Source organism: Pelmatolapia mariae, linkage group LG2 (assembly GCF_036321145.2).
Source record: "Pelmatolapia mariae isolate MD_Pm_ZW linkage group LG2, Pm_UMD_F_2, whole genome shotgun sequence".
Lineage (NCBI taxonomy): Eukaryota > Metazoa > Chordata > Actinopteri > Cichliformes > Cichlidae > Pelmatolapia > Pelmatolapia mariae.
The window spans coordinates 2,359,844-2,387,776 of record NC_086228.1 but is presented as its reverse complement, the minus strand read 5'-3'; the positions used below and the strand labels follow the sequence as shown (position 1 = coordinate 2,387,776).

The 27,933-nt window shown below is 40.0% G+C and overlaps 2 protein-coding genes across 6 annotated transcripts; one reads left to right on the top strand and one right to left on the bottom strand.

The window, feature by feature from the left end:
• Window positions 1-868: 868 nt before the first annotated feature.
• Window positions 869-12,448, bottom strand: LOC134639038 (moesin). Of its 4 annotated transcripts, none has more exons than XM_063490054.1 (15): window positions 12,342-12,448; window positions 11,198-11,245; window positions 10,902-10,985; window positions 10,727-10,822; window positions 10,507-10,629; window positions 9,940-10,091; window positions 9,771-9,854; window positions 9,521-9,667; window positions 8,983-9,079; window positions 8,327-8,490; window positions 8,017-8,147; window positions 7,659-7,819; window positions 7,306-7,398; window positions 6,288-6,521; window positions 869-1,491 (listed from the first exon to the last, which is right to left on the bottom strand). In XM_063490054.1, the coding sequence occupies exons 1-15, from the start codon at window positions 12,348-12,350 to the stop codon at window positions 1,327-1,329; spliced, it is 1,788 nt and encodes a 595-aa protein (XP_063346124.1). In that variant the 5' UTR covers window positions 12,351-12,448; the 3' UTR covers window positions 869-1,326. The 4 variants fall into 4 exon arrangements, with proteins under 4 accessions (XP_063346124.1, XP_063346139.1, XP_063346133.1 ...); XM_063490069.1 differs by having other exon boundaries at window positions 6,288-6,446; XM_063490063.1 differs by lacking the exon at window positions 11,198-11,245.
• Window positions 12,449-14,452: 2,004 nt separating this feature from the next.
• zc4h2 (zinc finger, C4H2 domain containing) lies at window positions 14,453-25,495 on the top strand. 2 transcript variants are annotated; one of them, XR_010095305.1, is made up of 6 exons: window positions 14,453-14,618; window positions 15,271-15,442; window positions 15,645-15,817; window positions 22,961-23,123; window positions 24,779-24,987; window positions 25,276-25,495. XR_010095305.1 is itself a non-coding variant. In XM_063490007.1 (5 exons), the coding sequence occupies exons 1-5, from the start codon at window positions 14,566-14,568 to the stop codon at window positions 24,890-24,892; spliced, it is 675 nt and encodes a 224-aa protein (XP_063346077.1). In that variant the 5' UTR covers window positions 14,453-14,565; the 3' UTR covers window positions 24,893-25,495. The 2 variants fall into 2 exon arrangements, 1 of the variants encoding a protein (XP_063346077.1); XM_063490007.1 differs by having other exon boundaries at window positions 24,779-25,495.
• The last annotated feature ends 2,438 nt before the right edge of the window (window positions 25,496-27,933 follow it).

The window sequence follows — 27,933 nt, the reverse complement described above, 5'->3', positions numbered from 1 at the left end:
TGTTTTTTACAGGATGATGCTGTATTTGTTTTACAGGACAATTATGTAAAAACCTAGAGATGCTGTTAAAATAAATATAATGAAAAGGTTTGGTATTACTTGCTGAGCACATCAACTTTTATTAATTTAACCGTAAACTAAATTCCTTATTTGCAAAATTATGATTCATTCTGAAAGCTGACCTTATGTATCCAAAAAGCTCCTCTGTATTCACTTATGATTACATCAGCAACAATCAAGCTAACCTTAACCTTGTTAGCGGACAATGAGCGGTGATATAACATTACTTTCAAAAATGCCAAATTTAAAGCTGCTAAACACAAAGGGTGAAATATTAAAATAACAAATGAATTAAATAAGTCACTTACCACCACTAGAAATCCCTTCACGCACTGCTGAGAATTCTTACGACTATTTTAAATCCCACAATGCATCTGTAAATATGGAATTTTACAGTATAGACTTTATCCAAGCTCCCAGAATGCATTGCTGTTTACAGAATATTACTGTATTTTTTGAAATACTGTAAAATTATGTTGTAAGATTTTTATTTTTACAGCAATTTGTTCAAATTTCTCATAAAAAATCAAAATCATCAAATAAATCATCAAATAAAGTTTTTTATAAATATGCTTACAAAGGTGCATTTATACCAAAAAGGTTCATTTCTACCCATGTTTTCATTGACAGGGCCGGTTGAATTTAAGCCCCCCTCAGCCACATCCCTGCACCACAGTGGCAAGTTAACTTCGCCTATATTACATTATATTACACAAACATGCATTTAAAACTGATAACCGGCAGCAGATTTACTCATTAGACACCCAATATTGCTCATATGGAAAATAATGCACCCAACCCACATCAGTTGTGTCTCTCTCTATTTTATTTTTTACTTCTATTTCCAAGATAAAGAAAAGATGATTTCACATTTTGCTGGAATAAAAACATTTGCCTTAAATGTCACTGCTTCAATTAATCAAGATTAATAAGGTTTTCAATAGGACATATTGGTGCAGTAGGATGTAATCAGACTGATAAGGGCAACAGCAAACCTGTTCATAAATGAGAAGTGGGAATGTGGGTGTGTGCAAAATTAAAAATGCATCTAGAAGAACAGCTGCTACATTCTCACTGACTTGCTTACTAAAGAAATCGTCAACATTGTCTATAATATAATTTGTTTTCGGGTTCAAACTGTCATTCTTAAGTTTAATTTACAATTAACGTGATAATGTTCCCCTACACTTCTAAAATCTCTGTGTGTGTCCAGCTCATCCGAACTTAATCCCTCCTGCAGGCTGAGCCGGCCAACAGCACTCCCGCTCACATGGACTCAAACTCATCGATGCGTTGTTTAGTGTTGCCCTGACGAATCTGACGCAGGGTCTTGTATTTGTCACGGCCCGCCCTCACATTCTCAGCGTGGATCAGGTCATTGGGGGTCTTTTTGCTCTCGTCTACAGCTCGAGCCAGTTCGGTGCTCAGGAACTGGGAAAAAAAATAACACAAACACAAAGTGAATAAAATCCTCTTACCTGAAAGTAGAAGACTATTCACAAGCCTTACCCCACTCCCCTAGACTCCCCCTCAATCCCATCTAAAAAACACTCCATTGTGCCCAGTTATAAAGTCTATTTTTGTGTTGTGTTGTCTATGCAGCATCAATTCTCGTCACGTCTGTGAGATAGGGGCACAGACGGGATTTGCAACTTGAATAAAAACAAAAGAATGATAATGTACCAACCCACCAATGTTTAATTATGTAAAGTGCACTTAGCTCTGGTGAAACACAATTTGTGGCAGTAATTATGTGGCCCGTCTTTACAGCAGAGTCAAAACCTCCATACGAATGTGTCAACAAAATGTACAGAAGATTTAACAAACTAGTTTAAATGTTTGTGACAGCACAACAGGACAGCAGGAACTAAAGCTGCGATTTTCAGACTGTAGGAAAGAACAATCAGCTGGTTATCAGGTAGGTAAGAGTTCACAACCCCAAACGAGATGGCAATGGTTATTTAAAATGAACATGACGGATAGGTGAAGAACAACAATCTACACTAGAGGATGAGGCTCACTGAGGATTGGCTTGATATCTATCGAAAAGCATGACTAAGAGAGAAACTGGCAGGGAAGGTGGAACATGGAAACGAGAAAAAAATGGCTGCGGAGGACAGGTATGCATTCACAACTGGAAAGGGACGGTTTGAGGTGTGGCCCCACTGTTAAATGTCAAATAAATGATCTCTAAAAATGTAACTCAGCCACTTATTACAAAGTATGTAACACCGATAATTTAATGACAGATTAGAATTTGTTTTTTGACAAAGTTTACAGTTGGAGCTGGATCGGGTGGCCATGAATCCTCGCTTAGTTATGCTGCCATAGGTCTAGGCTCTGGGGAGTTCCCATGATGCAATGAGTGTTTTTTCTTCACTCACCTTTTTTAACTCTCTGTGTGCTTTCACACCACTCTGTGTTTAATCATTAGTTATTATTCACCTCTGGCTCTCTTCCACATCTTGTCTTTGTGTTGTCCCCTACCCCTAACCACCAACTTGAAGCTGCAGATGGCCCCGCCCCTCCCAGAGCCTGGTTCTGCTGGAGATTTCTTCCTCTTAAAAGGGAGTTTTTCCTTCCCACTATCGCCAGGAGTTGTACGATTGATGGTGTTTTCTCTGTTTTCTCTCTGTTTTCTACACTGACATTGAGCGCTGTGTATCAAAGGAAATACTGATGGTTTGAGATGCATATGATTTTACATTCTGTTTTGTAAAGCAAAGGAGCACTTTGCATATAATGAGAGGAACAAAGTGTTTATTTTGGAGGCACACAATGCAATGGCCACTCAACATATTGCAATGCAGTAAAGAAAAAACATAAAAAACAAAATAAAATGTGCAAAAAAAGCAGACAGAACAAAAACATTTAAACTATTAAGACTAAAAAGCAAATAAATAATAATCGGCACACTCTGTGCAACACTACAGCCGCTTGTTTCGGTCACAGAGTCCCAGTGACCTCACGTCTAAAGCTGTCCATTGCAAGGTTATAGTTGGTTAAGTAGAAACTAAAACTAGATGTGAAAAATATTTAAGGGGAGTTAGAATGAAAATAAAAACTAATGGAAGTTATTTTGTAAAACTTGTAAAATTAACTAAAATAAAATAAAAAATACAGAGAAAATATTCTTACATTTAGCATTTGTTGTTTTGTTAAAAAAACTGTTATCACTGGTTTTCTCATGAGGCTTTCATGGACATGTTTACTGAGACTTTGGATTTTTACAAGCCTGAGAGTCAGCTGCTTTCAAAAATGTATGATTTTATTGCTATATCTTGCCTCTGCCACATGCTTTTATAAAATAATAACTACAAAAGCTAAAAGTAACACTGAAACTAATTCAAACTAAACTAAACCTAAACATCCCGAAAGGTTGATTCTGTTCATCTGGACGTAGCGTTTTCAGTGGGAGAAATGTTTCATCACTCGTCCAAGTGACTTCTTCAGTTTAGCTGACTGCAGGTTTCTCCAGCCTTATAAACAGTACATTTGCACAATGACTGAAACTAGCACCGAGTGAATGAACAATGAGGTCAGTTCCTTGATTATTAATATGCAAACTGTCATGTCCATTGATAAACAACATCAGATCAAAGCCGATTGATCATTGATCATAAGCTGCCAAAAGTGAACACCCTTAATGCTCCTGTATGTGTCAGGAGTATCGAAACGGCTGAGACGCATTTTTTCTAAAAACAGCGTTACCGTGGCTTTTAAACCCCAAAACCTACTTCGCCAAAAACTGTTCCAGCCCAAGGATCGGGTCCCCCGACACAAACAGAGTAATATAGTGTACGCTGTTAAGTGCCAGGAGGATTGCCAGGATTTATACATCGGGGTAACCAAACAGCATCTGGCGAAGCGGATGGCACAACACAGAAGAGCTATCTCATTAGGTCAGGACTCCACAGTCTATTTACACCCGCAGGCCAGTGGACACTCTGAGCGTACACATCTTGGACAGGGAGGAACACTGGTTTGAGCGCGGAGTCAAGGAGGCCATTTATGTGAAAAGGGAAAGACCATCTCTGAACCGAGGAGGGGGCCTAAGGGTACATGTTTCACCATTGAACAATGCTGTGATTGGAGCCATTCCCCAACTCTCTGTGAATGGATCTCATGGTTTTTGATCAGTGGTTGCTGATCAATGGTCATGATAATTTGCATATTAATAATCAAGGACCTGACCTCACAGCCCATTGTTCATTCAGTGGGCTGGTCACTCATTGTTCAAATGTACTGGTTATAAGTCAGCAGTCAGCTGAGACTGAATAAGTCACTTGCATGAGTGACGAAATGTTTGTCCCACTGAAAACACTATGTCCAGATGAACACCACTAATCATTAATGGGTACTGTGGGGAGAGGGTGGCAGACTTTCACTTCTTGGGAGTTAATATAGAGGAGAACCCTTCCAGGAGTGTGAACACCTATGAGCTGCTGAAAAAGGCCCAACAGAGACCGCACTTCCTGGGAATTCCCAGGAGGAATAACATCACACAGAGACTGCTGGTGTCCTTCTACAGAGCCTCCATCAAAAGCATACTAACCTACTGCATATGCATCTGGTACACTAGCTGCACAGTGGCTCAGAGGAGAGGACTCCGGAGGGTCATTAACACCGCCCAAAGGATCACTGGCTGCCCTCTCCCCACGCTGGAAGACCTGCACAGCACCCACTGTCTTAAAAAAGCCAAGAACATTACAAGAGATACTACTCACTACTCACTATGGCCACTCCCTGTTTGAACTGTTGCCCTCTGGCAGACGGTACAGAGCAATCAATATAAGGACAGACAGGCTCAAACACAGCTTTTACCCAACTGCAATAACATGTCTTAATGATGCTACAAAATAATGGTCATTATGCAGCTTATATGGTTTATGCACTGAGTGAGGTATGTGTGTGTGAATGAACGGGAATTGTTTGTTCAAACTGTTAGTGAAGGTATATTATTCTTATTAGCACTTTAAGTTTTTTTATTTTTATCTTTATTGTTTTTATTTAATTTTAATTTTATGGATGATGCACCGATCGGAGACCACTTTCATTGTACCTGTGACAATGACAATAAAGACATTCTATTCTATTCTATTCTATTCTATTCTATTCTATACTATTCAGAATCAACCTTTTGGGATTTACTTACCTGGATGATTGAGCATCCATCAAGGCTAAAACTAAACATTTTCAACCTGTAAAAACTAACCTGAAACCCCCTGTGGAAACTAACTGAAAGAAAACTGAACTAAACCAGAATGTCAAAATGAAATTATAAAAACTAATTAAAAACTACTAAACTGTAATAACTGCTCACATGCAGTCTAACAGGAGGATGGCCACCTGCATGTCTCTGCGTCTTCACATGCGCTGCTGTCTTCCCCTTTCTTCACTGTCACACCCTTTTACTCCTCTTCCTTTTCTTTGGGCAATCTGTTTCCCTCCTAAAATCTTCATCTGAGCAGGCCGTGCATGCTCCCACATTGCGACCATGCTCTCTGTTGTGCATATGCTCTGTAAATATGTTTACTTTGGGGCAGATTTTGACTGTTCAGTAGGAATGCTCTGAATGTGATGTCTAACACCTTGTACATACACCATTACATAATACCAGCATATGTGAGAGCAAAGACATTAAACTGAGAAAAAGTACATAATCTATTTCGATCACAAAGATTTATACAACCGACAGTTTTTCACCCTGTAAACAATTACGCTGAGTCTTTTACTTAAATGTGCTAAAATTTGCAAACGGTAACAAAGAATGAGAAATGCTTTAGGTTGTGCAGAAGACAAAGAGCTTTGAAAGACTTCAAATCCTGTTGTGTCAACAAGAAAAACTGTAACATTTGGATTTACTAATTAATGCAAAAGGTATTAGAATTGATTGCACGTGTGTGTTTGTGTGAATTGTTCCCACATTGGTAGAATGGGCTCATTTTAATCCAGACTCATTTTGCAGGAACTGGCCATTTACTCATTGTCACATTAGTCTCAGCATTCAGCTTGAGTGGTTTCTAATTTACAGAATATTATTCAGAGAACCTAAAGCTTTTCAATTAAAAACAACAACAACAAGAAAAAATCGAGGGTATTTTGTGAATAATTTGTCCGCTCTCTTAAACAATCCATGACTGCTAACCTGTAGCTGAATAGGACCTCTGACCAGACTAGGTGATGTGTTACTAGACAGACATTTGACTGTGTTCAGCTGACCTCACCTTTAGGTTTTTCTGTAGTCTCTGGTTCTTCTGGGCCTCTGTGACTCTTTCCTCCTCGCTGCGATCTCGGACCATCCCCGGAGAAGTCAGCTCAGCGCTCGCTTCTGCGCTGCTCTCATCCGTCTCGTCGTGGTCGAGGATGTTAGAATGGACCGAATCCTGGATGTGGACACCCATGAGTTTAGTCTTCAGCTCTTCTTTTGTTCGCTCCAAATCAGCTTCTACCATCACTGCCTGTTAACAGACATGACTCGTACTGAAGTGCTGGGGTTGGATGTTACATTAAAAGTAACTGAATAATTGATGTAATTATTCACTATTATAATATCACTAACATGGGAGTCCCACTCTTAAAAAAGGCCTTATGGATGTACAATCACTGAAATAACTGACCATGACATCTATTTATTATTTTGCTTGACATTTATGATTATTTTTATTAATGATATATAGGGGGTAATGATTGATAATTGTTAATGCTTCAGATTCCTTCATCAAGCACAAAACACTTTGACTATTTAACATCTATGTTGTTGTTTTTGCAACATTAAATCCATAAATAAACTAATACCTACACATCTAGTATAAATGATTTCTAAACGGTATAAACTATAAATCATTTATACTGTAAATCATTTATGTTATAAATATAGCAACATAGTTTTTAGTATTAAGGCATGGGTGCTATGTGATAGTAGACCATGTGGACTCACAGCTAGTATAAAAAGTTCTTAGGTGATCAAAGAAGTCAGACCTTAGCAGAATAAATCAAGAACTATGATGATGTACAGTATATGGTTTGTCTGTTTCATGTTTCTGTGTTTCATGCAATTATATTATAGTATTTGCAGTATAGCATTTATAGATAGATAGAGAAATAAATCGAGATACTGTATATGATAACACAGTGGCATGGGTAACATTGCATTTGTCTTTTGTACTCAGGTCTGTTGACAGATATGTGTCTAAGCTTGAAGCCCTCCTTGATTTCTCTCATAATTCTTTGATTTACCCTCACCCTTTTCTGCCATCTTTTCGCCTCTTCGTCCTTTTTCTTCTTGGCATCTTCCAGCTGAGAGATCTTAGAAGAAAGGTCTGCCAGCTCAGTGGCCTATACAACAATGGTTAGGAATGGACAGAGAGTTAAGAGCCCTCCTGGTATTAGGTCGTTGTGCTCTTTTAGTGCAACGTGTAGGAGAAAACGTATGCTTGCATGCACTTTGCATTTAACTGAAATTGAAATTAAAAATCTGATTTTATAAAACAATCTATTTCCTAGCTTCACGGATTGAATCAGTATACAGGTTTGTCAATATATGATTCTGTGAATTTGACTGAAAATGAATGAAAGGCTGCTGTGTGCAGTTGTACCAGGTTTTCCTGATTTTTGATCTGGTTCTCAGAGTGGTGCAGCAGGGCTGCTTTAGCCTGTACTGCAGCTCTGCGGTCTTTGTCCAGGCGCTCAGCCTCCTCCAGAGCAATTTTTCTTTCCTTCTCTAACTCAAGCGCCCTACGAGTTTGCTCCTCCAGCTCTGAAACAAACGTGCACGTGCGCACAGACGCATCCAACACACATCCGTCCCAGCACACCCAAACATGCCCGTTTAAGCTTTACAATCATGAAATATAAAATGTTTAAATTTGCACAGCCGTGCTTCAATGTTTTGTTTTTTTAACAGAAAAATAAAACCAAAGTTAAGAAATATTTGCATTCAGAAAGTTGTCAGACCATCTTGAGCTCGCTTTGTCTGTTCCTCAATCTGTCTCAATCTCTCCATCAGCTCCATGGTCTCCCGAGCAATCTTCTCTGTTTCCTTCTCAGCATTTTCTCGCTTTTTTTTCTCACTCTCAAGCAGAGCCCTGACAGGAGAATTGTGCATAAATACACATCCAAAGAAAAAAAACATCATCTCCTGACAGTCCTTTCTTAAAGCAGAGAGAACACACTGTAAACTGTAAAAATAAACTTTCATTATTCACTCCCCGGCCCCCCACCACCACCACCATCACCACCACCATCACCACCACCACTTTCTTACCTCTCCATTTGTCGCTTGTTCTTCTCCTCACGAGCTTGGGCCTTCATCTGCTGCACCTCGATGGTGTCGGGCTTACGTCTGCGCATGTACAGGTCATGATTCCCCATGCACAATGCCAGGATGCGTTTGTTGATGCGAAGACGAGGTACATAGAAAACAAAGTCCTATACCAAACAGAACGCAGCAACCGGTGAATGTCCAAGGATTGGTTTGTGATAGGCCCGTAGCACATCAAATCCATTTTACCATCAAGGATGGGTTTAAATATTCAAAAAGGATAGTTTTGTTTTTGAGGAAAGCATTAGTTTTTCTAAACTCTTGGGCACTTTCCAAGTCTCTGCATGCAGTCAGAAGGCAAATTGGACTGAGGGTCTAAACTCATGTTTGTAAATGAGATCAAGCAGAAGCTCATTACACTACTTGCTGTAATTTATGCGTTTGCAAATTTTTTATTTTGGCAGTGATAAAAATATGGGATTCGCTCACACCTCCTGTTTACAGTCACAGCGAATTATCATGAAAAAAGCCTATGTTTGAATACTAACATATTATGTACCCTCACCGGTACACAATTAAAGACTATTTAATGCCGTCCATGAGCATCTATGAAGTGAGTTAGGCGATGTCGCCACTGTTAATGATATCGTTTCGCATACCGGAGCTTTCCTGTCGATGGGCTTGATGACAAATTTCTTGTCGTTGAAGGAAATATTTCTGATCTCACTCCAGGGAAAGCCAATCTTTGGAGTCAGCCTGCAAAAAAAAAATGGTGTATGGTTTTTCATCATACTGTGGTGTACAGGAAATGTAACAGATGTTAGCATGTCGAAAATACAAAACAGACAGAAACTGATTGCCTGCTGATAGGAGCTCTGTGACTTTAGCACTAACATCAGCATGCAAATATCTTCACAATCACTTTAACATATTAGCATGATAGAATTTGATAATCAAACAAGAACCAAAATACATGGTAGAGCCTTTTTCAGGCACTTGATTATATGGATAGAAAAATGGACAAAAAGTAGTTCATTTCATTCAAATTTTTTTTAAAAATGGTGTCTCTAGAATAAAGAAAAGCAAAGTCGTCTGGCCACCATGAATGCCAGTGGTTGTGTTGGACCAGCGAACAGAAAGATTAACAGACTGTGACGTAAGTAAATATCTCAGAGGCATTCATGAATTATGACTCACTTGTCCTTTTTGTCATAGATGTTTAGCCCCAGTGCGTCCACCCCTAACCACAGCTCTGAGCCTTTCTTGTTCTTGATGTTGAAATAGTTGACCCCATACATCTCCAGATCCTGTGCTATCTTCAGGTACTCTAACATTGCATCTTCTCTGTGTGGAAGAACAGTATAATAATGAACAAAACACCAGTGTGCAAAAAAGTGTATTCAAACTTTTTGTTTTGTTCTGTTTTTTTGCAGTAAAACTGTAGTACCTGAGTATCCCTTTATGCTCTTTATGCCACACCTGGATTCTTTCCTCCCACTGACTCTTGTTCAGCTTGTGCTGCTCCAAAACCCTGGTTCAGTCAGTAGAGTTAAGGTCGCAGAAACTCGAAATTAAGGTGAACTCTGGCTAATGCTAATATTCACAGGATGTACTACCTCTGTGGCAGCAGCTTCTCTTTTGCGAGATATCCCGGTACGTGATAATCGTCCCTGTAGTCTCCGAGCTTGACCTGAACAGCGTATGAGGCCAAAAGCACCGCAGTTTCAGGTGGACAGTATATATCATCATTTAGGATGCTTTCCTTTACCTAAAATAGAGAACAAAAACTCACGAATAACCCATTTCATAGTACGACAAGGATGGCAGTATTAATGTGTTAATACACGGAGAGAAATTCTGCGTATTCTTGTCTTTAACTAGTGCACTTTCCAAGGCAAGCACTCTCTTATGGAAACAATGCAAAACCTGCTGTTCCTTTTTACTGAAATTTGTATTATTCCTATTGTTTTTGTTTTTTTTTATCTAAATGCAAATATTTCTTATGTTTCAGTAAATATGCCATTTGCAATAAACTGACAGGTGTGAGTCGTCTTAATGGAAAAAACAAATGGTTCCACATGAATTAGAATGACTAGGAATGCTCATCATTGCAATTTTTGGTGCAAATTTACATAACATTCCTTTCAAAGGCCGGGGTTTTTGTAAATGTGCTCATCTCCAACCTGCAGAAAAAAGAGCCGCTGAGTTGCCTCTTGGATCAGCTCTTCGGCGACGTCCTCGGGGTAAAACTTGGCCCTGAACTTGATCAACAAAGGGTTGTCCCGCTTCACATCTTGAGCAGTCACCTGATTTATTTATTTTTACAAGCAGAGGGATGAATAAGTAGCTAATAATTAGCCTCACAATATGACACAGTGGAAAAAAATTACAACTCTTGTTCACCCTCTTGTTCAGCTTGAGCCAGGTGGAGAAGCCTTTGCTGTCCTTATACTGAAGCCCAAAGAACCACGTCTCCCTCAGCCCGATCGTCTTCACTATCTAAATACATGAAGGAACACAATCAAAGTCGTGCTTTTGCAAGTCAGATGATGTCTTTGACTGTGCTTGCACGGCATACCTGGTCGAAAAGCTGTTTGCCAGTTGTGCTGGGCAGGATGGCAAACTCCAGCTCTGCATCCATGGTTGTAACTCGGACATTTATCTGCCAGAGAAAAACACTCTTACTGAGATACAGGGGGGAAATGCTCCCTGCTGTGCATTCATCTGCGTCACTGAAGAAGCATCAAGGAGCATGGAGAGCAACTGGGTGAAAAAAAAGAGCACTACAAAATCTGTACTAACATTGTTCGTTAAAAAAATGCTAAATTTCTTGGTTCTTTTACAGCAAAAAAAAAAAAAAAGAGTGTTCCTTACATTCTTCTGTTCAACCAGGAGCATCCAATCGCAAGAGGTTGGTGGGGACTACAATCAAAAAATGAAGCCCACAGTGTATTTTAGATTTAACTTGCAACATGCTGGGTTTTTCCATGATGCATTAGTAGTAATTATAATGACGGGTCAAAGCAGCGACACCATATATACAGCACATATTTTTTGCAATTGTTGGTATAGACCAGGGGTGTCAAACATGTAGTTTGGGGGCCAATAAAGATTCCACTCTGGTCCACTAGCTGACTTTGGAAAATGTGAAGAAGTGCTGATAAAGACACCTACACTAAAGTAGTTAAACAACAGTTTTTTCACTATCTACTTTTCACTATCTAATTTTCCAAATTTGTCGACAGTAAAAAGAACATTTTCTGTGACTTAACAAAAGTTTTCTGCTTTATAATTACAGCACAGTCCAGCCAATGAGCTGCTAGATGCTTTTCTGTAATTTTGCACATGTATTTCTCACAATTTAAGCACAAAGAGCCGTGCTGACAAATTTCTTTCACTTACTACAGCAGCGTTTCTTTATCATGTAGCAAACAAAGATAACTCAGAGATTAAATGTGTAGTTAAACTTGTTTAGACCAACAGAAAGGGGAGTTTCACTCTTCCAGGCCAATCAAAGTGGGGTGTATGTGACCTACAATCTAAAATGTAAGTTTGACATCCCTGGTATAGACTGACTTGTAAAATAGCCAAAAAACAAAAAACACCAACGCGGGGGGAAAATTGTTTGCTCTATTCCCTGTAAAGCCTTTTAAAGCTTTATTAAGCATGCTTCCATTAGAACCTGATTTAATTACGACAGAAACAATAACAATGTCGCACAGCTGATAGTCTCGCCGAACACACTGTTTCAGCAAATAGGCTACACATGAAAGAAAGCTCAACTTTGCTACTGCTTTGTTTGTATAGAGAAAAAACTGAAACAATAAGCTTCGATACATGCAGGAACACAAATGCAAATAATCAGAAACACCTTTTTAATACCACAGCTTGATAAGAGCTGCACTAAAAATACCTCTTGTAGCTTTTACAGACGAGGTCCAATTGCTATATTTAAACCACTTATGTAGCACAGTATAATATAAATACAGATAGAGAGAATAAAAGTCAGATTACTTACAGTTGACATTTGTATTCTGTTTTAACCTATAGCCAAAACACTTCTTCAGAGAGGTGCTTGTAGTTGCCTTTTTGCTGCCGAGTCATATGAAACTGCTTGCAATACCTGCAAGGATTATACTGAATGAGAATGGGCCATTGTATTATTCCCAAGTACTTTTCATTTAGTTAATCCAGTGGCAGCCCTGGCCCACAGGTTTTAAAGTGGCAGCCTTCACCCACTGTCTACGCTTTTTTTCATGAATCATTGAGGTTTTGACCTTGTATCACTCGCAGTATCTCAATGAGGCATGATGTGCGTCTGCCAAACCTGTCTGTAGATGGATACAAATCATCAGTAACTCCACAGGCCATTATTTCTCAGTATCAGTGCGGCAGTGCATTCCTCTAATCTATTAATCCTCTCAGAATTGTTCAACGCATATGTTGTTATGGCATACAGTTTAAAAAGGGAAGAGTGTTTGTTTTTTACTTCACCTGGAAGTAAACTGCAATAAGCCCCCCCCCCCCCCAAAAAAGTTATATTAAATATTCCTTGTTTATGCATCTCATAGACTCTAAGATCCTAAATTGTCAAAAGTACATTTTTCTCAGCTTTACAAACACACAACCAAGTACAGAAAGTTTGAAGAGTTAGAAACATCTAAACTTGTGAAGTGAAAAAGTAATGTTTCTGCAGTATTTACACACCAGCAGTGTGTTTTTAAGCAATTCTATGGCACTGACCCCTCTAACCCCCTTGTGCACGTTGTCAGAAGTCACTGATTTGCATCCCTTTTGCTGAAGCAGTGTTCAGATTACACTCAGGTGGATTCATCAGAGTGTACTCATCAGAGCCTTGTTAAAGGAAATGCGTTTCCAGCCATTGTTCTCGTGGTATAACAAGAGAAGTCTGGGACTGCATACCTCCTCCAAGACTGAAAATTTCCTTCATAACATGAGTTGAGTCTCCCAGATCCAAAAGGATATCTCGATCTGGATTAGTTTGTGGTATTTCTTGAAAACATCATGATAATGTTTCCCATTTTTTCCCCTTATTTCCATAACTTTTTGATTTAACCTGCTCCCAAATTAGAACAGGCAGCTCAAACTAATCCCACAACCTCCTTGGCTAAGGTAAATTTGGTTGTCCTGCCAGTTTCCAGCAGAAAATTTCAAAGGGAAACCATGAGCAACATGGAGTTTGACACCTGCACTGAATCAGCAACAGTCTGACCAAAAAGTAGCACTCAGTTATTTAGGGACATGCTCCACCTTCTGGCTTGCACCTTTGTAGAGAAGGATTCATACTGCAGCACAGTAATAAGCCCAAACACACTTCCGAGCTGTGCAAGAACTACTTGAAAGAAGACTAGAGAGTGCTGTCTTTTGTGCGCTTTTCTTCCACAGTCACCTGACATCAACCCCATCACACTTTCATGGAGCCTAACAAGCATCAACCCAGCGGGAGTGCTTGGGAAGTACAAGAGCCAAATTCTTAATTTCATGAACAAGTTCTCAGAAATTACTATCTTAATTTAAACTATTAATTTAAACTACTTAAGTCTTACTTGCAAAGAAAAAAACTGTGCATGCTATGGATTCAGTACTGCAAATTAATGCTTGGAAATAGCACTTTAGACTTTGGCATTTTCGCTTAGATCTGATGCCATATTTCCCATGGCCAGTGCTACTTTGTAAGCTGGAAACTTGAGGCACAGCCATATTTATAACAGGTGGTGAACAATGACTGCATGATGATTTAGCTGAATAAGACTCTGATGAGTACATCAAATCCATCTGAACATGAGCCTCAGTGAAAGGTTACAACTTAAGGAAACGTGATCTGTTGCACAAAGCATTAACACAGTCTTATATATAAATCTATCTCTCTCTCTCTCTCTCTCTCTCTCTCTCTCTCTCTCTCTCTCTCTATATATATATATATATATATATATATATATATATATATATATATATATATGACCGTGTGGAGTGAGTTTCCTTAAATAGCTTTTATATAGTTTAGACAGAGAAAGTGGACAGTTTGTACTCGAGTGTCTCGCAGGTTTCTTGGAGCAGGGGGCTCGCGGTTCCACTTGTCCTTACGTAGCCACCGTTTTACAGTACGGACGCGTGCTCGTGTGCGCGCTCGCGTCGGCTATTGTGTTTTTATCAACAAGGAGACCACCCTGGCCTCGCGGGTAACTGAGTTGGCCAGCTGAACGACTAGTGACTGGTGAACGATGGCAGACGAACAAGAAATAATGTGCAAACTGGAGAACATCCTGGAGATACGGTAAAACTCAGATGCCGGATACAATTAAAGGTTCCCTGAATGTTTGACACGTACTAAGTATACGCTATGTTAGCTAACATTAGCCGCCAAGGTAAAAGCCCCTTTGGCTTCGCTTTTGTTACTGAGCTAGCTAATATTAGCCGACCTGCTCTGTGTCCTCTCTTTAAACAGGTTTGAGCTGGTGTAGCTCTGTGTTAACTTGTTTTTGACTGAAGTGGCAGGCGGGCTGAATATGACACATATAAGCAAGTTGTTATTAAACCGCATATTTGAACCATGTGCATCCACATTCCATATGTGTGACAACAAGGTGCCAGATGTGCGTTGCTAATTGTTACTGTCTGCCAGCTAGCTCCTTAGCTTAGCAGGCTGTCAGTGTAATGTAGTGTAGTGTAAAGTAGTGTGCCTCTTGCTATAACGCTTTGGTAATTATGTATGAATTAATTACAGTGCAGGCTCACTTAAATAGATCATAACATTAGTCCCGTTAGAGCTTAGAAATATGCACAAATTCAACACCGCAAAGCAGATGGCATTGTGTTTGTATTTGCTTTTATGTTTAAAGTCTTAAAGTCTTTTGCACCGTTGCATAGGAGTGAGTGAGTGAGACAACCTGGCGCTCATGTCTTTTTCCTTGTCCCACTGCATGCAGGAATAAGACTATCCAGATGCAGAAGATCAAGTCTCGTCTGAAGATTGAGTTTGAGGCTCTGGAGTCTGAGGAGAAACATTTGAAAGAGTACAAACAAGAAATGGATCTCCTGCTTCAAGAAAAAATGGCCCATGTGGAGGAGCTGCGCCTCATCCATGCAGATATCAATGTGGTGAGTGGGTGCTGTTCTCTAGTAAGTGCCACTAAATCACTGTTGAACTTTCATGTGATTTCACAACAACTTCTAGTCACTGCAGTGTCTGCTGCTGTTATGGAGCAGGATGAAAGATTCCAATGTTTAGATCTAACTATAGATAGTTTGGGCTGAGCATATTACATGTGCATTTCTCAAAAATCAGCCCTTGTGCTTTTAGATGGAGAGCACCATCAAGCAATCGGAGAATGACCTCAATAAACTGCTTGAAACAACTCGGCGCCTGCATGATGAGTACAAACCACTGAAGGAGCACGTTGATGCCCTGAGGATGACTTTAGGTCTACACAGACTCCCTAACTTGAATGAAGAAGAGGAGAAGCTCTCCTTGGAGTCAGTAAACACACACACACACACACACACACACACACACACACACACACTGCATCTAACGTCATAATATTAATGCAGTAAATCTCATCAAATTTTCTTGTCAACACCAAGGATTAATAGCGCATACTACTACTTGTTCAGTAGTAGCTGTTGAGTTTGTTTATTGCCATCTTGAGATATTGCTGTCTAGATGCTACAGGATGGAAACGATAACAAAGAATGCAGTGCTGTTAAAAGACAATATGATCTACAGTGTGTCTTAGGTAGAAAAAAATACAGCAGTTTGAAAAATCAAATACAAATTCAGTGAAAATGTTATGACTTAATATTGTTTTAGTTGTTCAGCTAATACCCATCAACTTATGTCCACTTAGAGGTAGGCTGCATCATTCATTGCTGTACGTAAACAACATTAAATATGATTTCCTGCTGTAACAGTACTGTACAGAAGACTTGAGTGACCTCTTGTTTCTTTAGTTTAGTTTAGTTTAGTAGTCCTTTGAAACAACCAGACTTTCTTGTAGTTTTTGTAAAGTGGTATTGAACAATAGTTCTCCAGGTTTTCAGAAGGTCTTTCAAACTTATTCTTTGGATACTGACTGCATTCTAGTCCTTGTACCTGACCATAGGGCTGGACAACTGATTGAAAATTAATCAAAGCTGCCATGGATGTAATCTTGTCCATGTTGGTAATTTTTCAAATGTATTTATTTTCTCAAATTCTGTCAATACTTCCCACAACATGTTGTCACGTACTGTCCTCTTAAAAACTTAGCACTGCATTTGTTGTCATGTGACTCCTTGTGACTTGTGATTTTTGAATTGTGGTCATACAGCCCAGCCTTATCTGACCATTTTCAGAGGACTGTTGTTTATTTTTTAGTTAAGCCACTGAACACGGAATCATTCAAGTATAAAAAAAAGACACCTAACCCAAGCAGATAAACCAGTGCTGTGTCTACACATAATCAATTTAAAATGGTATGTTCAGGCACTTTGTTAGTAGAAACCGATTCTTTTAGTTGAATCTACAAAAATACCATTGTTACCAGAGTTTGACAGGCATAAAATAGGATTTTTGTACCGACAAACCAATTCCTAAATATTAGCCAATAATTTGGCATATTTGAGCATGGTGTGCAGTGTGTCCTTAAAAAGAACTGAGGAAACCGATGAATGGAAAGTGCATTTGGCCCTTTTGATTGATGCCTTGTATGCCTTGTGTTGATCCAAAAACAAGGCACAAAAGGCAGCCAACAACCAAAGAAGAGCTTTGAAATGTCTTTCAAGAAACCGGGAGAAGTATTACTTAAAGAAATTTCAAGGAAGTGATTTCAGGCTCTATTGAAAAGTAAAGATGGTCATACAATATATTGACTTTATAGCTAGTTAAAGTGGTAAAAAATCGTTTTGCCTTTTATGCTGTATTTCAGTGTATGCTTGCATGTTTCATTAAATTGCTACACTTATTTCCCATTTCCCCCCAAAATATAAAAAAAATAAGGGACAAAACAAGACTTTTGCACAGTACTCTATATACGTACACCATTTTTTATGCTAAATGTGGGAAATAAATGACCAGATGTTTCCAGTCTCAAGTATCCAAATCTGAACAAGTAGCATTTGAATAAAACTTCAAGAAAAAGGTGACAAATCTCAGTATAGCTGATGTGTTTTGGTGATGTTAACACACTGACATTATGTTTTGTGGAAGTGCTACCTGTTTACCTTTGGGTAATTGACACTGGATTGCAGCTGGTGGATTAACACTACAGATGAGTATGCTGGGAAAGCACAACCTCTTCAGAGATTGAATAAGCAAATTCCTTGGTGTCTCTCTTTGACTCTCTTTTCCTGTATTCAGAGGTGCACATGGATCTGGCTAACGACACTCACTAAACCTTAACTCCCTTATCATAGCCATCAGGTCTAATAGAAACCCTGTAGTCATTTTACCGTAAATATTTACACATTTAAATTTCATTACTTGCAATGCCCAAAGTTAACCAGAATCATAATTAGTAGCTAACTTTATTTTTGCATATGCAAAAAAAAAAAAAGGGTCCAAGAGTGGAACCTTGTGGAACACCTCGTGTAATCATTGAATTTCAAATGGATGCACTTTAAAAATAATTTTTTTTCCATTTGGTAAAAAAGAAACAAAAACACTCCAGTTCAAATCTAATAGAGTCTATTGCTTCAGGTAATAATGATACACAGGTGTTCAACGTTAATTATGAAACACAACCAAGCAGCAGGTTTTTTTTTCTCAACAGGCCCCAACTTGTAATTAATGACCCCGATGACAGGATCTGTTTCAGAGACACTGTGTCAGAGGGATGAAGCAACAGCGGAATTCATACTTGAAATTTATTATTGCATTATCCAGGACTAATGGAAAGTGGTTTGTGCAAAGGCATGTTGTTATTTTTTATTTTTTTGGCAAATGTGGCACATAAAAATATTCACACACAACCAAAGGACAGACACCAATTTGGTTTCTGCACAATTATAGAGGACTAGAGGACTTGTATATTGGGATGAATTAATTCACACAGAGGGATCAGTCCAGTGCATCTCACTGTATTTAGATAAGGGTAGGGAATGTCAATAAAGAGATCTAAAAACACATACTCCTAAATTTCTAAGATTAGAAACATTTCGCTGTCAGTACTTAAAAAGAAAATGACACCAGGATGAGACATAAAATAGTTAGCCTTTAAAAACGTTTATTGTTCTTGTTGCCTTATTGCGCTACTTTTGCTGTAATTAAAACAGAGATTGCAGTAGTTACAGAAAGGAAGATTTACTTCTGGCTTTGGATCGCAAACAGCGTTATCTAAGCATCAGGCTCAAAGTCTATTCAAGTGATTACATAGTTATTAAAGTCCAAGACGTTATCGTTTGAGCAAACAGTATAGTATTTCAACAGTTGTAATGTAATGTTCATGAGAGAATCTGCCTGATCACGAAAATGAAAATGTAGTTTGCCCCAAACATGGTGAACTTAGTACAGTCAGTGACTTATGTGGCTATAATTGGCAGAGTAATAGCTTTCCTGTGACTTCTGTGACTTGGCTTATTTAGTGCCATCACGCAGTAGTTAAGTCATTGGAGAAAACTGCTGAGATGAAAGACCACTGGATTGGATAAATATCTACAGAGAATGGCAGCTGCCTTTCCCTCTCATCAATATGGTGGAGCAGGTCCTTAAAGGAAGACTTGACAGTGCTAAAACACAGGTGCGAAAAAGAAGGAGAAAATTCTTTTAAGAGCAGAAATTTGGCATGCTCCAGTGGCGAGGCAGATGATTTCCTGGAATACTGCTTCATTGTGTGGTCTCGTGGCCATCTCTGGTGTGTTGGATCCCCTAGTGTTTTTAATATTTGGAGTATTTGGTTTATACTAAGTTTAGTTTAGGTACACTGCCGGTCAAAAGTCTTAGAACACCACATTTAAAAAAAAAAATGGTACAGAGGTAAGTGATGAACTAACTGAAGTTATTTTTTTTAAAGTAAGGTTATCCAAAACTGAAAACAATGTATATTTCAGCTATCCAAAAAGGTTTTTTTTTTTTTTTCAAGGAACAAGAGATGGGTTAACAATTTATAGCTGTTCTGCAGCAATGGAGGTTGATCGAGCTTTCAAAGTTAGTGCTACCGATTCCTACAGGTGTCCCAAATTTTCTTGATTACTTACAACCCCATATGTCTCCATAAAAGTAGTGTTGGAACACACTGTGGTGTCGTACCTGCGTGAGCATTATTTGAACAGTATTGTACTGCAGAAAGTAGTGTGTTGCTATAACAATGGTGAGAAAAAGGCAATTACCAATGGAAGAGAGACAGACCATCAAAACATTTGAAAGTGTAAGTTTTTCCTACAGAGAAATTGCGAAGAAAGTCAAGGTGTCAGCGAGTACGGTTTCCTTCACCATCAAAAGGCACTGAGAAACTGGGGGAAACGATGACAGGAAGCCACAACGGAATCAGAAGACAGGTTTTTGAGAGTCAACAGCTTGTTTGCTAGGCGGCTCACAGGACCACAGCTTCAAACACAGCCTAATAGCAGTTGTAGGCACATCTCAGTTTCATCTGTGAAGAGAAGACTTCATGTTGCAGGTTTTACAAGTCGATTTGCAGCATGAAAGCCATCAGAAAGCTAAGACATCAGAATAAGAAAAAGAGGCTTGTCTGAGCCATGAAACATCACCAATAGACTACTGAAGACTGGAAGAAGGTGTTATGGACCGATGAATAAAAATTTTAAATATTCAGTTCATCACTGAGGATTTAAGCAAAAGGATGGTTCCACAGTGTGTGACATCAGCTTTCAAACATGGAGGAGGAAGCATAATGTTTTGTGGCTGTTTTGCTGGTGACTTGTACAGCGTGAGAGAGTGAGAGGCACACCCTGAAAACGGCTTCCACAGCATTCTGCGGCGCCGTGCGGTAGCCTCTGGAATGCGCCTAGTTGTTGAGGAGTTCATTGTACAGCAGGAAAATAATCCAAAACATAAGTGCAAGCTATGCCAGGACCACCTTAGGAAACAAGGATAAGGTGGTAAGCTTGAAAACATGGAGTGGCCAGCACAGTCTCTCGCCTTAAACCCCATCGAGCTGGTTTGGGATGAACTGGAAAGAGGAGTGAAAGCAAAGCAACCTACAAGTGCCACACATTTAACATAAGCCATTGCCAACATTATAGTCTACGAAAATAGTGGATGCCACAGCAATTGTGCCAGCTGTCTCAAACAAAATGGTAATATGAGGTATAGTCATGCTTTGGATGTTCATGTGAATCAAACTTAGTTACAGGCTTTTAGGTGCTTCGCTAAATTGGAAGTATTCCTCTCTTGGTTCTCGAATTACAGTAAAGAAGTAACAGTAACATTTTTTACATATTGCATTTTGGGAACTCAGTTAACAGTTCCGCAAAATATCTTTGTACCCCGCTCTGCCTTTCTTTTCAGTAAGTCTGGGTGGAGCCATTGCAACACATCTTCTACGTGTATTCCTATGCCTGGGCGTGTCTGCCTCCTTCTTCTTTAGCTTGTACAGCTAGATTAAAACACTTAGGCCTGTGCTACCTACAGCACATATGGAATTGGGGAAGGAAAAAACAAAAAAACAAGTTCCAGGACATTTTCAGACTTTCCACTTTTGAAAGTTGTTGTAAGTATCACTTTTGGTGACATCCCTAGACTGTATTTGGATGGCAACAGAGGAACAACTGCAATTATTTGTAAAGACTGGCAAGTTAAATCACCTCAACAGAATCAGCATGACTATATAAAGAGTAACTGGGAAAATATGTGCTATTAGAAGCTGGCACCTAAAATAGGGGGTTATTAGAAACTGGCATAAAAACTCTAAAGACCAGTATTTACTTTTTTTTTCACACACTTTTAGAGTCTCTGGGAAATTTTCTTGTCTTAGCAGGAACCTTTGAACACTTAGGTGTTTAAACATCAGATAGGTATTCTTGTGATCAACAGATTTGTTAGCCTGTTTAGAAATTTAAGTCTAATATAAAATAATTCCACTTGTCTAGATTCCAGTTTCAGATGCTGACAGAAATTTCTTGCTTCAAAAAGTTCCTGTTATCCACAACACCAGAGGTACATCTTGGCAGGGTGGGGGGCTGATAAGTAGACTCCCAGCAGCACAAACTGCAGGCTGACATCCATCAACAGTAGGTGATTGTACATTTTACGATGTGGAGGAAATCATAGTTAATGGTCCTAATAGTGCAGTGGATCCCACTTTTGGGCTAGGAAGTGAAGTATTCCACAGCTTTGGTTTCGTTTATTCTATCCTCCTTTTGCTGTATGGGTGCTAATATTTTAAAGTGATTGAATTAATACTGAAAAGGCTCATGTTGTTTTTTTCAGGTCTGTGCTAGCATGGCTGTAGAAAAGCAGTCCTCAGTGGAGATATCACACTTGTGTATTTTCACTAATGATTCTACCAGACTGATGATGATCTGGTGTGACATACCTCCCTATGCAAGGAAAAACTTTCTAACTTGAAAGCACATTGGGGGAAAAAAAAAAAAAGAGAGAAGGGTGTCAATATATTTGCTGTTGGGGAAATTCAGCAGGCTGACATTGTTGGCAGTTTGGATTCTTAATTTGGCCGCGTGCTATGTGGAAGCTTAGCTGATTAATTCATTTTTGGCCAGGTGGTAATCTTCCTTTTTTCTTTGTGGCGTGCTCCTTCATGTTCATCCTGAATGTGTGAGATACTTGAATACCAACTTTAGTACTTGGTAAATGCAAGTTCTGGCTTATACCGCTGTTGTTCTGAAGTGCTTTTCATACACACAAGTCACCACAGTGAGAGAAAGATTTATGAGATGTCGGAGGAGACGTTTGAAGCACCATTTGCTCGAGTTTCGTTGAGTAACGGTACTTAGTAGTAATAGTAGCCACTGTAATCGTATCACAAGTTGTGTTGGAGCGGTTTCTGAGAAAATTAAATCACACCTCACAGGCCTGTGGGGTGCTGCTGGATATTTTTTTTAAAGAGACCGCATGAGAGTGATGTCTCAGCACAAAAATGAGCACGCTACACCTCCATAATAGCAAGAAAACCTCACACTGAGGTATTAACTTGTATGAAAACAAAAATGGCACATAAACTTTTAGCGCATGAATCGATGTGTGTGTTAATGTGTCGCTTGCAAATGATTTTTATTGTTCGGAGCATTGGTGGATCATCGAGTTTGGTTTGTGAATGCTCAAAGTTCTGCTCTGTCGCAGACTTATTTTGAGAAAAATCAGAGCGTAATGAAATAGGATATCACTTCTTTTTTTTCTTTTTTTTTTTGAAAACGAGCCAGTCAAGCATAAAGTCCAAGGCCACATTTCTTTCCCAGCCCTCCCCTGCCCACACACACACACACACGTTTGTATGCATGCAGACAGTCTCACAGCGACTGTGCTTTTGCTCAAAGTTGTGCATAAAAAGAGAATGTGTGAGCTTCACTATAATGTTCAATTTAAGTCTTCCTTTTGTTCAGTTTTTGCCGCCCCTCGTCTCGTGGTGCACGGTGTAGATGGGGTAATCTCAACTGGAACATGATTCATAAGCATTAAATAGGACTCACTGCTAGCCAGGTTTCGCTTTTCCTTTTGAACAGTTACTTTGAGAAGCAGAAGGCAGAGTGGCAGAAGGAGACGCATGAGCCTGCCATCCCAGAATCCCTTGCTGCTGCCGCAGCCGCAGCACAGCAGCTTCAGGTGTCCAGGAAGCAAGACGCCCGTCAGACGGCCACCTTCAGACAGCAACCTCCACCTATGAAGGTATTATCTACACACAGATAATGATGCCAAAGCACTGTGAATTTAACTGACATAAACTTCAGCTATTTATACACCAATCAGGCATAACATTCTCACCACCTGTCTAATATTGGGTTGGTCCCCCTTTTACTGCCAAAACAGCTCTGAGCTGCAGACACTCCACTAGACCCCTGAAGGTGTGCTGTGGTATCTGGCACCAAGTTAGCAACAGATACTTTCACCCCTGTAAGTTGAGAGGTGGGATCTCCATGTATCAGAGGCCAAGTCAACACCTCAAACTCGTTGTTGTGCTTCTCAAAGCATTCCTAAACTATTTCTGCTTTGTGGCAGAACGCGTTAATGGTCTGCAACAGTGGTAGGTGGTACAGGTCAAAGTAGCATCTGAATGAAAGGCAGGACCTAACCCGGCAGAACAATATCCAAAGCATTGTGCTGCTTCTGCTGGCTTGCCTTCCTCCCATAGGGCATCCTAGTGTCAGGTATTCCTTGGGTAAGTAACGCACACACACCTGATTCATCAGACCAGGCCACCGTCTTCCATTACTCCGTGGTCCAGTTCTGATGCCAATCTTGGGTCCTTCGGTGGTGGACATGGGTCAGCATGGGCAGCCTGATTGGTCTGCAGCCCCATAAACAACAAACTGTGATGCTCTGTGTATTCTGACACCTTTCTGTCAGAACCAGCGTTAACTTTTTCAGCAGTTTGAGCTACGGGACCTCGTCTCTTGGATCGGACTACACAAGCCAGCCTTCACTCCTCACGTGCATCAGTGATCCTTGACTGTCTATGACCCTGTCAGTGGTTCACCACTGTTCCTTCCTTGGACTTTTGATAGATACTGACCACTCCAGACTGGGAACATCCCACAAGAGCTGCAGTTTTTTAAACTCTGACCCAGTCGTTTAGCCATCAGTTTGGCCTTTTGTCAAACTCTCTCAAATCCTTACACTTGCCCATTTTTCCTGCTTCTGAAATCAGCTTTGAGGACAAAATGTTCTCTTGTTCCGTAATATAGCCCACCCACTAACAGGTGTCATGATGAAGAGATAATCAGTGCGATTCACTTCACCTGTCAGCGGTCAGTTATGTCTGATCAGTGTATAAGTGAAGGCTAAGCTTTGTCAGACGCTGCTTAAACAGTTTTGTGAGTGAACAGGTATTGGAAAAAATTGCCAGGTTAAATTTAGAAACCACGACTGTCATATGATGATGCTTTAGCATTTAAAACGATGTATCTGTTTACATGCACATAAATCAGTTCACCAAGCTGATTTCTGTGCATTGCTCCTCTTCCTCGTTGTTTATATCAGACTCTGGACTTTTGACATTTAAAGATCTGGTCACATAGATAACCCTCTAATCTGTTTAGCACCCTGTCATATTTTAATCGCCTGCATCCTTTGCACTCATTAGTAATCAGTGCAGTTGCATTTGAGATAAGTTTAATTTGTGACCTGCCCACTTTTCATTGCTTGTGGCTATTTCTGTACAAGTTGATGAGTTTCACTCATGTTTTTCTTTAGCGGTGCTTCAGTCAACAGACACTAGCCGATGGATTACGTGGCTGCATGAAACCTGTGGTGCTTCTTATCTGTACAACACAAGAAAGTCCTCAAATTAAGTTCTCGCACTAACCACCTCCACCTTTCTCCAGGCTTGCCTGTCCTGCCACCAGCAGATTCATCGTAACGCTCCCATCTGTCCATTATGTAAGGCTAAAAGCCGCTCCCGCAACCCAAAGAAGCCCAAGAGGAAGCCAGATGAGTAGACTCCCACCTTTAGCTTCAGAGGAGTATAAAGACAACCGGTTCAAGACACTGACCTCGAATCAGCCGTGTACAGTCCACATGACTGGTCTGACAGGTCTGTGTTTCCAGTTTCCACGCAGTCCCCCCAGTTTAACAAACTGTCTTAGTAACTTGCTCGTAACCTGTCAAGATTTGGTTGAGCATCTAGTAATGTTATTTTGTAGTTTTTCCAGTGCTTTGGATGTGTTTATATGTAATGTACGACTTCCATGGTAGTTTATTAGCACCTGACAATTGTAATTGTAATAATGCAGAAAATTTGAACTTGTCTGAATAATGTTGCCCATGTTGCTATTGGTTATTGCCTTAGATATTTTACTGTATTTTCTCGTTTCTTTTGCAGTGCATGCCTGCTGCCACGGCTGTCTGTTGTGTATTTTCTGTTTTTTTGTGCCAAGATAAAATCGAATAGGTTTAAAAGTGAAATACAACACAGTGTTGTTTTAATGTTTACAGTGTTTCAGTAACCACCAAAACTGGAGGAAAAAAAAGGCCAGACTCATTTGCTTTGAATGGTGTTGTGTGTTTAATACAATGAGAAGAAAATAAACTGCTGTTTTGTACTAACCCTGTTAGCGTGCACTTTCCCCCCCCCCACCACCACTATTACACTCAAAACAAAGGCTGGACATTTGTGTTATTTAGGGGTGTGAATGTAAACACAGCTGCTGCCGAGCAGTGCAAGTGGGTGGGTTTAGCCTGTGTTTGAAAATAAAGAGGCAAGAATATGTTCGACTGCACTTACGCCACTGTCCCTCGCTCCATTAATACCGCAGCTGTCATGTCTGCAGCTATCTGTCTGAAAAAGGACAGCGAGGTCTCCTAAATGAGTTCCTGTAGCTTTTTTGTCAGGGTAACCCCTCATTTCATCTGTTGCCAGGGCAACTCCACGTTCCTTAGCGGTTGCTAAGGAAACCCAGGTTGCTGTGACCTGCATATCTTTGCCAAGTAGTTCCTCTCAGATCCAGAGAGGGGCATTGGAGGGCTTTGAGAGATTCTGTGCCAACTCCCCCTAAAGTGTCCAATCCTATAAGAGAAAAAAAAAACCCAGAATCAGATAACGGATAACAGATGTGATCAGTTACTCTGACATGCATGTAAGCTGGCGGGTTAGCTTAAGATGATCACCCCTTAAAAGTCACTTACCCAAACGTGTGTTTAGTCTGCACTTCAGGGCTTGGATCTGCAGTTGTGTCTTTTTCCTCCTGATAAAAGTTTTCAAGGCCAGAGAAGCCTGTTCCTGCGCGCACACGCTGCACACAGCGGGACCGTGCAGCTCCACCTCTGCAGCCTGTCAACAAATAAGAGCACATGAAGGCTGGAACAGCCGTAATGACATCCAGACAGGGCGAAACTAAGTCACACAAGGATGTTTCATAACCCGTCTCATCTCCTCCTTCAAGGTTTTGATCCTCAGCATCGTAACTAGCTGAAAGGGGGCGTGTGGGACAGCGGGACCTTGACCCACATGAGGGGAGGCTGGGTCTGTGTTGCGTTCAAGAACATGGAGGTTACTCCCTCTGTGCGCTGATGCAACTCGTCTCTCAGTTTCGGACCAGTTGCTCCCTTTGGCTCCTCCATGTTTGTGCTCCCGGGGGGACTGGCGCTTGTTCCGGACACGAGAAATCATTGTTTTGCAGTAGTTTCTCAGCGCTTCCTCCTCTTCCATTCTGTGCCAAACACAGACACAGAGCTTCACTGCTATCTGTTTAAACGATAAAGTGGCATTCAAGAAAATGAATACCGTAACCGATTAACCGCGACTACGTTTAGCTTATGGCGCTAAATTAAGTGTTGGGTTTATTTATTTTTTATTTTTTGGGAGGGATAACAGAGTATAGAAACCAATCGTTGTTTAGCTAAACCAGGCCTTAGTAAAACAATTGAAAACGTGGCACACGGCTCATTAAGAAAATGGCTTTCCCGACACGTCACTCGCTTCTTTAGTTTTTACTACAGCTGCACTTCCTGCCATCACTGCGCCACTACCGCCATCTGGTGGTCGACGGGGGAATTTAAAGGGCTAGCACATGGGTACTGATAAAGCATATTTAGTTTTTTTCTTTTTTCCATTCAATTAAATTAAGAAACTATTTCTAGACTTTAATAAAACAAAAATGTATTATCATTATTGTTCTTGATGTTATTATTATTACATTATTGTTTTATTAAGGGCTAGATGAAGTTTCTTAAATTAAGAAACTTCTTACTTTAAAAAAGAGAGCAATGTTGTGCAGTTAGTTACACATATGTTTATTTAGAAGAAATTTAAAAATGGGACTGTTGTGTTTAAAATTTGGTGCTATTTTGTGTGCAATGTATTAATTGTAAAATTTATAAAAGTAGTACAGTCAAGTTTAGTGACACAATAATTTTTTGATGTGATATGTCACAGCAGGGAATGTGACGTGAAGGACTAAATAACATTTCCAGCAACCACATTGCTTTCATGGTCTGCATAGTTTATTTTCAATCTGTCTCACTGATGTTATTAGTTTGGCTGTGGTCAAAAAAAAGCCCACTGTATTTCTTATTGCATTTTTATTCCAGCTTGGAGATTGCACCATTTTTCAGTCCCTGTTCTTGAAGTTTGCATTAAAAGCCAATCCTCCATGTCTGTATTTAATTGCTCTTTGTGCTCAAATAAATTAAAACCTCTTCGTGGGGTTTGAACAATGCTAGGAATCTGGTGTCTTGTGCCATCTGCTGAAAGAGTGCTGAGTGTCAGAGCCTCCCTTCTGAACGTGGGACAGCATGAAGACATGGGTGGGTTTGGCAGGGTAACAGCTGACTGGCTTCCTCTCTGAAGACCCTGACAGTCACACAGCTGACACTCACCAAAATGGCTCCCTCAGTGTGAACCAGGCAAAGCGCGGTGATGACAGGACACATGCAGCAGAATAACCGCTCTTCTTAGAAAAGAAATATAGAAGCGCAGCGCCTTCCAGCTTAACATGCCACACACGCTGGCCTGTGGCAAAGAGACAGCAATGTCCCAGGG